A 13,550-nucleotide genomic window follows, 5' to 3' on the forward strand; every position below is an offset into this window, starting at 1 on the left:
CCACCAGGCCCGACTTCCTCCAGTTTTTACCTCCAATAGCATCAGAAGCCAGGCACTGAGCCATCAGCATATGGGCCTCTGAGGAACATTTAAATCCCAGCTATAGCAGCTCCCTTCCTAGTACTTTAATAGGAAAGTATTATTGTATACATGTACTTTTAATGGACTTGCTTTCTGTCTGCCTTTCCCTCCGTCCTCACCCTGCTTTGAGGACAAGGACAGTAAGTGGCATTTGTTCGGACATAACTAGCTAATGAATTATTACCGAAGATGAGCTTACCATCCGACATGGTGCTGCGAAAATGGCCACTATATTCCCTCCTTAGAGAAGGTGGCCCCATCCCTACTTCCCCTCATCATCCGCACCACCAACCCAGGCAGGGCAGAGCCCCAGGGACAAAGAGAGAGACCATGGACAGACGGACGGGGACACACACACACACACACACACAGGGAATGCCCCAACCTTTAGCAAACCAGACACACAGAAGACCTCTAAGGAAGCAGGACCCCATCACAGCCAGCAGCCACCATGTGCATGCTCACAGAGAATGGCTAAGTCTTGTGCCAGGCAAGCCAGTGCAGCAGGCTGCTAGAGGATGAACACCACATTCCTGCCTTCTTCACCTTCCTCCTAGTACAAGACTTCCGCTCCTACGGCCACTTGGAAAGAACTAAGAAGGCCCAGAGGGCTGTCCCCATGCACCCTAGAAGGCTCCAGAATAGCTTCTGATTTCACGCTGGGTTAGACTCTACTAAGTTGAAGCCAAATGTGTTTGGACTGCCAGCAATTTCTAAGAATTGCTTTTGCGTTAAGCAATAAATTGTTCAATAGAAAGCAACATCGTCCCCAACCTCATTGTGGGACACGGAACTCTGAGATTTTGACAAGTTTGGGGGATTTTTTTAAATGTTTCATCACAATGAACACAGCCTTGGTAACTCCAGAGTTTTCACCTCCGTGATTATTTATAGAAGAAAGTTCATGATCACATTTTCTATGAAAATACCAGCATAAAAATAAAACAATGCAATTCATAAATATTCACCTGTTTTCACACATGATGATATGGAAGGCAGTAAATCGGTATAGTTAACAAATTACAAAGGTGACATTTTGAAAAAACACAAAAAGACCTTGCCTAGAAAAAAAAAAAGGCGGGGCCAGGTTTCATCCCCTGCAAACCTCCAACCCCTGACTCTACATCCTAAAGCATCTGTCACAGACCAAATGGGGCTGCCTGTTAGGGATGTTTCAGAAGTCCATTGTCAGCGCTCAGTCCACAGGCACCAGCTCAAGGCCCTGCTGGAGCTGCTTGAAATTCTGGCCCAGATTAGCTCTAAAAAGCTGCAGCTGGGACAGGAACTGACTCCAAAGGTGCAGCGGCTACAGAGTAATTGATGCTACTGGAAACCGAAGTCCACCTGTGACCCCAGCTGGGGTATGGCCATGTTTTTCTTGTAAAACTAGAATATCCTGGGGGTGGGGTGGGGACAAATGGCTGTTGTTTGCGTTAAGAAAGGAAAGCAGGATAGGTGTTGTGTCTGCTGTCTGGGTTGAGGTCCTGTTGGGCCTCATGCAGAGTGAGGGACGGGACCAGAGTGGGATGGCCTTAGAGCGTGAGCTGAGTCCAGACATAGCTAAGAGCTATTTCCTGAATATTCCTCTCCAAGAGAGAGAGAAGAGGAGGGGGGTGTCTTGCATGTAGGTCTAGGTCTCCATACCAACAGGCCGAGTTGACATCCATGGTCCTGACTGACCCCCGTTAGAATGCTGGCCGTTCCGTTAGAGGCTGGCCACATACTGTCAGAGGGATCCTCTTGTGTTCATCTCATGCTTAGAGTCTGGAAATAAACAAGAAAGCAAAAGCAGGTGCATTAGCCAGACTTCCTCTGAGGAACAGAACCAACCAGGTGGGTGGGAGGAGGGAGAGAAAGAAGGAAGGGAGAGGGAGGCAGGGAGAAAGGGAGGAGAAGGAAAGGGAACTTCTCAAATTCACCATCCATCTGGGGCTGGGTAGTCCAACAACAGCCGTCTGGAGAGGCAGAGAATCTGGTCGCTGCCCTGGCCAAGGAAGAGACTGGACACCTCAGCAGTTCCATCCAACTCGAGGCCTGGAAGCTCCCTGAAGTGACGCTGGCGATGGGTCCGTGTTGAAAGCCAAAGAAGCTGGAGTCTTCTGTGCAAAGGCGATGGCAGCAGCCATAGCCATCCTCACTCAAGAAGAGGGGTTCATGGACGCAAGTACACGCTATCTTCCTCTTCCTTCAGCTTCCTCCCACGGGGCGCCCAGTGGATTGTGTTACCCACATTCAGTCAGGTTCCTTCCCCTCTTAGCCACTGTCCTACATGATGATCCTCTCTAGACACCCCATAGAAGTGTGGTCCTCTCGTCCCACGTGTCTCTTAATCCAATTCAGTTAACTAGGGTGAACCATCATGCATCCCTGGGAGAAGTCAATTCTGGAGGGCACTGGAGCATCTTTTTCTGCTATCAGAAGGTGACTATAGGGCTCTGAGGAGAAAAGTCCAGCCCTGAGTAGCACAGGGATATTGCCTGGAGCTCTTCAGCCTCCAGAGTCAACGCCTCCAAGGCTGAGACATCATAGCAAGAGTCTGCTGTCACTGGAGCTGAGTGCTTTGACTTCCTCCAGGGAGAAGGTGTTCCCTCGGAGCCTGGGGGATGAAAGGAAAGGAGATCTGAATGGAGGCTTGCAAGGAAAGTGGCTACCCTCAAACCCGTGCCTGGGAGGGGTTCATGCTCAGTCCCAGCCTCGGGCTTACCAGACATAAGAGGTTCTGTTTTTAGCATCTGCCACCCAGGGCTATCAGGACCACCCCACAGAATGAGCAACACTGAAGCCACGCCAGCTACAGACTCCCGGAGCCAGCTATTCTTTTATAGGCAATAATCACATCTGTTAAGAATGAAGTGAGCAAAATTCATGCCCACACAGCTTCATCAATAAGCAGGGATGGGCATCAGAACCCTTAAGAAGCAGCCCGAGGCTGGCCTACTCCTTGACAACAGAATGTGACATTTCTGAGGCCTGTACAATGATTTAAAACAGCAACAATAAAACAACAACAAAAAGCATGCTGTTTCAAATGCTAGACTACCTGACCTCCCAGGCAATGAAACTTCACAGTCACACAAGAAGCAAAGTGTCTCCAGCCCAGGTTTCAGCTTTGGTTTCAATTTCGCTATTTGAAATCTGTTTGCTACTGCATGAAACACAAGTGCCGATGGGGCCTGTCTAGGTAGTAAGTTGTGTGGGACTGCAGCCAGCTCTAAGAGTCGGCCCACCTAAGAAGGGCCAACTTTTCCTCCTCTCTGGTTAAATGTCTGGCATTGACAACGGAGCTTCAAGTCAGGCATGGTGGTGCACACCCGTAATCCCAGCACTTGGGAGGTGGAGGCAGAAGAACTGAGAGTTTATCCTTGGCCACACACTGAGTTTGAAGCCAGCCTGGGCCACATGAGATTTTGTCTGAGGTGGGGAGTGGGGATGGTTGAGCAGGAAGACAGAGGAAATACGGTCCTGTGTGGACAGCATTTTTGAGGAAATACTGAAAAGTGTGCTTTTTTTGTTTGGATATAATGCTCTTGCCCAGACTTGCTGGAACTCACAATCCCGCCTCAGTCTCCTAAGCACCAGGACCACAGGCATGCCTCACCATACATACCTAATCTGAAGTACAGACCCTTCCAGGACTCTCTTTAAAGTATTGAAATCTAGACCAGTGCCTAAAACATGCAAATCCTAATTTTCACTCATTATGTGTTAAACCAGAGCCTTCCTTTCTGTTTTCTACGTGAGAAACAGGAGCCTGAATCAAGTTGAATCTGAATTCCTTTTTCAAACACATGGATGATTGTGGCTTTTAATGATATAGATGTGGCCATGCCGTACTGCGGTCCCCACCCTGTGTAATCTTCAGAAATCAAAGGCGCAGAAGATCTCACATTGCATCCTCAATATGTAAGAGCTGATGGCATGGCCAGAAGTGAATAATGTTTGTTTTAATTATCTAACCACACCCCTATTCCTACTTTGTAGCTTAGAAGACCAAAGTCTCAGAATAAATACTCCTGATTTCTTTCTTTATTTCCTTCCTTCCTTCTTGTCTGTCTGTCTGTCTTTTGTTTGTTCATTCTGTCTGTCTGTCTTTCTGAGACAGGATTTTACTCTGTAACCTAGAATGACTTAAACCTCAAATCCTCCTGTCTTGCCAGGTGGTGGTGGTGCATGCCTTTATCACTCCAGAGGCAGAGGCAAGTAGATCCTGTGAGTTCAAGACAAGCCTGGTCTACAGAGTGAGTTCCAGGACAGCCAAGACTACACAGAGAAACCCTGTCTAGAAAAACAAAACAAAACAAAAATCCTCCTGTCTCAGCCTCTTGAGCACTGGGATTACAGTTATACACCACCACACCCTGATTTTGAACAGAATTGGCCCCTCCTTAGAGACACTGACTTCCTTTACAGCCAGAGATCTAAATCTATTGTGTACAGAATAATAGCAAATGTTGAACAAAACCATTCTTCAAAATTCCACCATTCATCTCTCCTCTCATCCCATCTCCCAGATATGAAAACCAGGGTTTGGAAAAGCAAAGAAGTTTCCCCAGTGGCCTTACCAAACTTCCAGAATGGTACTATTCCTGCCGAGGGCCTGCAGGAGGGCTTCTGCACCCCGGTAAGTAATGCCATTGTTGGACAGCCTGGAAAAGAAGTAGATAAGATGCGCTACTGTAACACTTAGTCTTCTGCTGAGCCTGTCTGGTCTCGGGAAGCCTAGCACACAAGCCCAGTGAGATCATCTACGAAGGCCAAGGCTCTTGTAAAGACAGTCCCTCTTCCACTCACCGAACTGGTCGGCCACACATTGGGAAGGACATAAGGGCAGAGCCCCACAGTTCAGTGCCAGGCTTCCGAGGGTTCAGATCTAGTCTCTACCATTTGCTGGTCAGCAAATTTGTTTGAATAAGGAAGTGCCTGCCTCACAGAGAGTAAAACTCAACAGGAAACAACACAGCAAGAGCTCTTGGCACAGCACCTTACTGGTAGAGAGTACCTCACGAAGAGTGATGCACGGGGACAAAGGTTAGGGACAGAAGCTGAGACAGGAGCTGATCCACATTGGAAACGGTTCCTAGCCTTGCCTTCCAGGAACTACTACCCCATCTGCCTTCCTCCCTAGCACTGGCCTGCCACACATCTACCATCAAAGCGATACTGAGAACAATATCAGCATGTGCTGAGCTTTCCCTGTGTGCCAGCTCTCTGCCTGTTATGTCAGTGCAGGCTCAGAACCCATGCGGAGGCCAATTACTATCCCTTTACACTTGAGGCAACTAGGGCTTCTGTCCAAGGAGAGACCGTCTGTCTGTGAAGCCTGGACTCCAACCAACACTTGGCAGAGAAGACAGCGGAAAAAGAAAGAGATGGGTGCTCTCTCTCTCTCGCTCTCGCTCTTTCTCTATCTCTATCTCTCTCCATCCTGTTTCTCTTTATCTCCTCACATATATAGATACTATGAGGAAATGGGAACGGTGTAGTTATTGCTACACGTAATGCTTAAGAATCAGTCTGGCAACAAGTAACACAGGCCTCTCCCCACTCCCACCACTGCCTGACCTCCTTTAGGATCGAGTGAGGCAAAGGGTGGCAATGAGGAAAGACAAGCCCGCTACCACCTCCACACCCGATCAATGACATGCCAAGTGTCCCCAAGTGCTCCAGCAGCACTTGCTGTTCCGTGCACTGGATGTATTTCTCCCAGGCTCCAGTGCAACGGGAGCCTTTCCAGTCTCAAGTCAAATCCCACCTTCCGAAAGGCCTTGTCCAAATGGTGGCAACCACACCTCATGCCAGGGAAGCTATGAGCACTGGCAGCCTCACCTACCCAGACCAAGACAAGCTTTCCCCACCAGATACCTCAGTGAGACTCCCAGAGCTGGCCAGAGCCTGACCTCTGACCCTAACCCCCACCCCCCACCCCCCCACCCCCGTCCTCAGGCGGGGCATTATTGTGCCATCACAAGGAACTTACTTCAAGATTTTTAAACTTGAATTTCTCTTCAGTCCTTCTGCGAGAGAACACACCCCTTCGTCACAGATATGGTTTTCCTCCAGGCTGCCGAGAACAGAAAGGAAGACAAGTTGTCCTGGTGACAATGACTGTGGAGGAGGATGTCAGGAAGGATTAACCTATACCCCACCCCATTTACAGAATCCCACTACTCAACAAGAATAAGAACAGACAAGAGGGGTGAGGGAGTCTCAATTCCAAGGATAACTTTGCAAGGGAACTCACTCCACAGTGCCACTATATAAAAGTCCCCATCCTTCGAAGCTATGAATAATCTTGTCTCTCTCTTTCCTAGATTAACAAGAAACTTTATTTTGGCGTGAGGAGCTATGCATGAACAAAGTGCATCTCCAGCTTTCCACCGAACCAGAATTGGCCAAGTCTCACACACATACACACACACACACACACACACACACACACGAGTCACGGATACACAGGGAAAGTTAACAGATGGGAGCTTCCAGGAATGCTTCTGAAAGGGAAGCGCTCTGCCTGCCATTTGCCCTTGTACAATACAGAGCCTGACTCCTGGAATACAAAAGTCAGCGCTGCAGATGAAGCAGTTATCCTGATATGTGACAAAGAAGACACACACTAAGCCCGCTGGGACAGGAAGACATAGAAACAGTTGGGGCCCTGGCTAGTCTGCTATAGACACCACTACAGCACTAAACTGCCTTCCTTTCCCAGATTTCCCAGACACAAGATAATAAACTTTGCTGGCTTAAGCCTCACAGATGGAGGCTTTCTATCATGTGGTAGAATTAACTTACACTAAATTTGGCCTGAGTTTGCCTCCAAACTTCTGAGTTCCTTGCAGCAAACCGCAACTTAATTTAGTATGCGAATGAATTGAAACCTAACAATATATTCATGCAGCAAAGAGCTTGTTTCAGATGATCCCAACGGCCGCGCTTCAGCGGGTCACAGGCTGGCAACTCACTGCACCACATCTACAGGAGGGGAGGGGAGAGTTGTTGCCAACACGTGTTTCTGTGTAGTGCTTCCTTTTCCTGTAAATACTGCTGCCCTCGGGGCTGGATGGAGCTTTCTGAACCCCTCCATGTTCCAAGTACCAATCTGTTCAGTCTCTGCTCATATAAAGTCTGCTAGCCAATACCCATGGTCTTTCCTATATTAACAAGAAATCTCATTTTAGGGCTGGAGAAATGGCTCAGCGGTTAAGAGCACTGACTGCTCTTCTAGAGGAGCCGGGTTCAATTCCCAGCACCCACATGGCAGCTCACAACTGTCTGAAAATCCAGTTCCAGGAGATCTGACACCTTCACAACAATGCACATAAAAAAATAAAGATAAATAAATCATAAAAAAAGAATGCTAAGAAACCTCATTTAGTTGTGGGAAGCTATGCACTTGGGGCAAACAAACATATGGCATTCCCTACTCTCTGCTATAGCAACCAATCATAATCATAAGCAAGCACTCTCAATGAGGTGCTTCTCTAACAAGAAGTGATGAGGGCAATTCCCAATCGGCATATAATCAACACTACATCTTCAGATCCCAGACCCTTGCTGTTGTACAATGGTTTCCTTCCAGACTGAAACATATTAAATTGGAGGACCACAGAGGAGGGGCAAATAATACTCGGGGAACTTGGAAGAAGAGAAGCTGTGTTGGAACCCCAGTTCACAGAGCCAGCCAGAGCTGTGTTCACAGAGGAGATAAAGAAAAGAATGTTCCAGCAGGGACTTTGAGGCTAGTATGGAGCTTTAGTGGCTCTGCTGAGCCCTTTAGTGTGATAAGATCTTTATAAGTAGGGCAAAGGCTTTGGCAGATCTCAGTGACCTAGACCAGCATATAGAGAGTCTGTAAGGTAAGAGAACAAACTAAAGGAGAATGGATAGATAGATGGATAGAGAGAAAGAAAGAAAGAAAGAAAGAAAGAAAGAAAGAAAGAAAGAAAGAAAGAGAAAAGAGGGGGGAAGGAAGGGAGGGAGGGAGGGAGGGAAGGAGGGAGGGAGGGAGAGAGGAAGGAAGGAAAGAAGGAAGGAAGAAAGGAAGGAAGAAATCTGTCAGGGTTATTCAAAAACTAATGTGACAAGATTTGTATCAAGCTGGGGTTTCTAAGGAAAAAATTAGTAAGAATCCAAACTGTGAGCTAAGGAGAAGCTGGGAGGCTTTGGAACCCAAGGAGCAGTTCACAGAAGACACTTGTGAGGAAACCATACGGTTGAAGATGATCGAGCCTGCTCCAGGGTGGGTAATCGCCCTCCCAGAGTAAGGAGAATACCTTTCCCTCCAGTACAAAGGTTATGCTAAGGGTGGAAATGGTTTGCCCAGCCAGGCTGCAATGAATGGCAACAGCTACTGCTCCAACCACAGTGCCAACCCAGGGCCACTCTGGCCTAGGGAGCCAACAGGTACAGCAGAGGAGACCAGGGCTACTCTCACCTTTGACCCCACGGAGATCTGAGAAGATTAAGTCAGGCCCATCTTAGTTCCTCTGGTGCAGAGAAACATGGGGAGGCTCCGGGAAAGGGCTCCAGAAGAAAACATAACAGCTCAGAGAGAATGACTGAGGGTCTCGCAGAGCTAATGAGGTCAGAGCCCCCTATCCATGCTTTGCACCCACCTTGATCTGTGGGGGAAGCAACTGATACAAATGGGTGGAACCTTTCCAGGTTCTATTAACCATTGCTTCTGCTCAACTTTAGTATCATCCCACTTATGAACTGCTGGGATCACCTGACACTTGCTGAGAACAGGTGACAACAGACTTTCTGGGTGCTTCAGCAGGTATCTTTGTAACCTATTTGCTATGGGATGGTGCCTCAGGATGTTGCCTTGCCCCGCCCATCCTCTGGAAAGGTCTTGCTATATAGATGACGTTAGTGCTAAGCCCTGAGTGTTTTACAGGTTTGAAAAGCCATTAGAGGGTCATATAGGTACCTCTAAAGGAACAAGGATGGAAGCTTAGTCTGCACAAGGTGCAAGGGCCTGGCACAGCTATAAAATTCCTGTGGTACTATGGTCGGGCAGGATGTATATTATACCTGACAATGTTACTGACAAAATCCTACAACAGCCAGTGCCTATACATGTAAAGAAGCTACAGGCATCCTGGAGATTCTTGGGACATTGACAGGTTTTCTTTTTTTTCTTTTTTTTTTTCTTTCATTCTTCCTTTTTGTTGCTGTTTTGGTTTTTTGAGACAGGGTTTCTCTGTGTAGCCCTGGCTGTCCTGGAACTCATTCTACAGACCAGGCTGGCCTCAAACTCAGAGGCCCTCCTGCCTCTGCCTCCTGAGTTCTGAGATTAAAGGCATGCACCACCATGCCCAGTGATTTTGGCCGATTTTCATACCCCATCTTGCCTAAGCTGACTGTCTTCCGCATAATATAACTTGATAGAGTGCTATATGGGATTGGGACTGAAAGGCTCAAAGGGCTTTTGAGCAGACTTAAGATCCTTGTAGGACAGGCTAAACAGTGTGTGCCCCACCGCTCCAGTGTCCCTGCAAGTTAGAAACTGCCAAGGGTTCAAAAGACTGTAGCTGGTGGCAATGGCAAAAAACACCTGAACAAATGTTCCATCGAGTTTTAGTGTCAGTCATAAAAAGAAACAAAAGCTATGTATACAACGCTTGAACAGCAACTGTAAGAGGTGAAATCCATAACTGGATCCACCTCAGTGACTGTAGAAACAGCTTGCCCAATGAAGGGCTGGACTGAAGGCCTCCTGGCCAAACTGCTTTCTGCAGTGGCACACAATCAAACTCTACAGATGTGACATACATACTTACAACGGTGGAACGTGGTGTCTACGAGCCCTAGTACCAATGTCACACAGGCTGGCCTCGGACCCGGGTCCTTTAAAGCCACTGAGCATTGCCCAGTAATTAAACAGCCCAATAGCTAAAGCATTTACATCCAAAAGATACCCTACAAGAGGAAAGGAGAGAGAGAGAGAGAGAGAGAGAGAGAGAGAGAGAGAGAGAGAGAGAGAGCGCGCACAGGCAGTGCAGAAGTAGGTTCATCCATCCCTTGACTTGTCACCCAGGAACAGATGAAAATACTGCTGCTGCTGCTGCTGCTGCTGCTGCTGCTGCTGCTGCTGCTGCTGCTGCTGCTGCTGCTGCTGCTGCTGCTGCTGTTGTAGCCAGGACCAGACATCAAGACCCCACTGCTGAAAACACTGCCTGTGCACGCTTGAGTAGGACATGGAGAAGTTAAGCTGGGACTGAACTGGAAACTCTCACCCTGCTGGCTGGCTTTCATACTGCCAAACGGGGCAGTATAGGCTGCTGATGGGAAACTGCCACCAGCGTTCCTGCTTGGCTGTGGATCCTGCATGCTGAAATGCCAACATGCTGGGCAGCACGTGCCTACTTGTGCTCAGCGCTCATGGGTAAGCCCAACAGCCTTCCAGTTGGGTTTCAGGCCCACTCTACAAGAGGGAGTTCACATCTGGTACTGTAAGCCAGTATGGCTGAGGGGGTCGTGGGTTCCAATGGGAAAACAGCTTCTATGGTTTTTCTAAATGGCTGCAGTGTGCCTGTCCAACGACCTTTTAAACATGTGTGTTTGTACCTGTAGATCACTGCCGTTGTCAGCCTCAACTCATAACCCCTGGTGAAGCTCCAAAGAACACGCAGTTGCTACTGTGGCATGGTGACCTGGTTCTTAGCCATAGGAGGACATCTATCACCTCCTCCAAGGCTCAAAGACCATTGCGAAAGAGGGGGCAGAAAGAATGCAGAGCTAAAAACAAACATGGAGCGTTGTGCAACGGTGTCTTCCAAGGTTAAAACATCCTGTCCTACAGGGAAGCTCCTCCAACAGGCAGGTAAACAACTCAAAATAGCTTCAGGAAGTCCCTAAAACTGACCAGATTCACCAACCACACCCACCACACGCCAGTGCAAACAACAAAAGCTGAAAAGTCCCTCTCAGAGAAACAAAACACTCCAAGACCAGACCAGCTACCTGGAAGAATCAGAAGCCAGCTGAGCTGCCTGGAAGAGGGTTAGACCAACTGAGGCACCTGGGAAGAACACTGTCCAATCTATTGAGCTGCATGCAGGCTGTGCAGTGTGCCCAAGGTCTCCAACTTTGTGAATTCTCACCCATGCTGGAGTGGGCTTTGGTGATACAGCTGTCTTTGAGTCATTTCTGTCCCTGTAAGTAACCCCTCATCCTACAAGTAACCCCAGTAATGCTCATGGTTCACCAAGTTGGACTTTGGTCTGTCATGGGCTCCCTATCTGGGGTCACTAGACATGTGTGTTACAGATCCCCAGAAAATGTTTGGTCACACAACACCTCCACTCTGTGTCTGTGGCAATCCTTAGAGTATCCTTGCTTTGCTGTTTTCTGGAGACGTCAATCACTCAGCATTTTCTCCCGCTGCTAAATCTGTAACTGCAGAGGCACCCCTGGGGTTGACAGCTCTGGCAGCACCTACAGGATAGATAAATTTGAGATCTGTCTGCACATCTACAGGACAGATAATTTGAGATCTGCCTGCGCATCTGCAGGATAGATAATTTGAGATCTGTCTGCCTCAGGTCTGTGGCATAAGCACACTTGGTAGCTCTTCTTTCAATGATCCCAAACTCCATTCACCTCCTAAGGTGAGCCTTAACTCTGATTGTTGTTTAGGCACGAATTTGGGACCTTGGCAGGTCCCATGGCAGGTGAAGACCATGCAGATGAGGAACAGACAAATATGCCATACAGACAGAGTTTGAATGTGAAGTTTATTTGAGGTAAAGGGAATGAGAAGGGAAGAGAGAATGTGTGTGTGTGTGTGTGTGTGAGAGAGAGAGAGAGAGAGAGAGAGAGAGAGAGAGAGACGGGGGGGGGGAGAAGAAGGAAGGAAGAGAAGGAGAAGGGAAGAAGAAGAAGAAGTAGTCCTACCTCTCCCTTCAGAGGAACAGCAGGAAAGAGAAACCAGGAGTGGGTGGAGCTTGTCTCCTAAAGGAACCTTTGCACCTGCATACAAACTAGGACCCAGTCCAGGGTACAGCCTGGTACATCCTGCCAGATGACAAGGTAGGCCAGCATAATGCCTGCATCCTAACACTAATAGCCAGTGTTCTGAAGAACTCCATCTCATCTTGAAATACTGAACTTCACAAACATTGGTACTCCCGGGACTATTGCTGCAGTTGTGGGCAGCTGTGATAGTAGCAGTTACCTCGCCGCTACAATGTAGCATTTACGAAACAGGTACACATATGGCGGGCACTGTATTCAGCCGGTACATATGGTAGACACTATATTAAGCTTGTACATGTGGTAGGCACTATATTAAGTGCTCTACCAGCACCACCTTCCTTAATTCTTAAAAGCACCTTTCTAGAGCTGGAACATTCATGCGGTAGAAACCTGTAGTCTAGGGATTACTTTAATATACCCGCTTGATTCCCAGGTTCTGCGGGTCTTCACCACTATGGCATATGCAGGCAATAAATAAAGCAGCAAACCAACATATCCACGCAGATAAAAAGAATTAGCAGTAAAAGCAGGCTCTGAGAGCTTCACACCATTCAAAGCTAAAATCATTAGCTTACCCACACAACCTCCCATGGATGAGGCTAGGTGATCAATAAAGACTAGTACCTGCCTCCCAGGAGCGGGGTGGGGGTGGGAATCCTCCCAACTCCCCAGAGCTCCTCCAGTGCCTTGAGTACCCACCTCCCAGGAGCAGGGAGTCCTCCCAACTCACCAGAGCTCTTCCAATGCCTTGTTCTTCTCCAGCATCAGTGCTAGGGCCTGGGCACCCTTGCTCCCAATGTTGTTCCCCACCAGGCTGGACGGAATCATGGAATAAAAATTAATCAGCATAGAGAGGGACCTCAGAGACAAACTGACCTATGAGAGGCAAATGATGCACCCTAATAGCGTGTCATGCAGACATACTAATTGATTACAGTGTCCCTTAAGGCCAGGAGCAGCCTCCAAATCCTGTCCGACTGGGAAGTCATTTCCAATAGACTAAAACAGGTCCTTAAGATAAAATATGATGGGTTCAACTCACAGCCTTCAATCTGCTAACAGGAAATCATGACCCTAAAAGGAGGAGAATCACCTCCAAAATGACCCCCAGATCCTCAAGTTCCTGATCCCAAACTCAATGTGTTTGTTCCTTACTCCACTGCCTAATAAAAGTGGGTGCATACAGAGTTCAGTGACCTTCAAAACTGTCCCAACCACCGAGCTCCCCTTTGACAAAGACAGGACACACCTTGCAGCTTACCTGAGCCACGTCATGCTCTGGTGATCAGCCACAGCTTCGGCTAGAGCTTGGGCACCCTTATCGCCCACACTGTTGCCCCAGAACCTGAGAAATCAACAGGGTGCGCTTCAGATATGCGCCCATGTGCCCTTGTGGTGCCACACTACCCCAGGGAAGTCTCAGTCAACCCAGCAGAGTGGATCTACCACACCCTTTTGATGAGATGACCAAACTTCACTCAGACTTT

General features: G+C 48.1%; 1 protein-coding gene across 2 annotated transcripts in view; it reads right to left on the bottom strand.

The window, feature by feature from the left end:
• Positions 1 to 2,400: 2,400 nt before the first annotated feature.
• Nod2 (nucleotide binding oligomerization domain containing 2) overlaps positions 2,401 to 13,550 on the bottom strand; it is a 41,555-nt gene continuing 30,405 nt past the window's right edge. For both annotated transcript variants that reach the window (XM_057754314.1, XM_057754313.1), the window contains exons 8-12: positions 13,325 to 13,408; positions 12,794 to 12,877; positions 6,059 to 6,142; positions 4,644 to 4,727; positions 2,401 to 2,677 (exon numbers count right to left, since the gene is read on the bottom strand). In XM_057754314.1, the coding sequence (XP_057610297.1) occupies positions 2,605 to 2,677; positions 4,644 to 4,727; positions 6,059 to 6,142; positions 12,794 to 12,877; positions 13,325 to 13,408 (409 nt within the window). In that variant the 3' untranslated portion in view covers positions 2,401 to 2,604. The remainder of the gene's footprint in view (positions 2,678 to 4,643; positions 4,728 to 6,058; positions 6,143 to 12,793; positions 12,878 to 13,324; positions 13,409 to 13,550) is intronic.

The sequence above is a fragment of the Chionomys nivalis genome, chromosome 21, assembly GCF_950005125.1.
Source record: "Chionomys nivalis chromosome 21, mChiNiv1.1, whole genome shotgun sequence".
Taxonomy (NCBI): Eukaryota; Metazoa; Chordata; class Mammalia; order Rodentia; family Cricetidae; genus Chionomys; species Chionomys nivalis.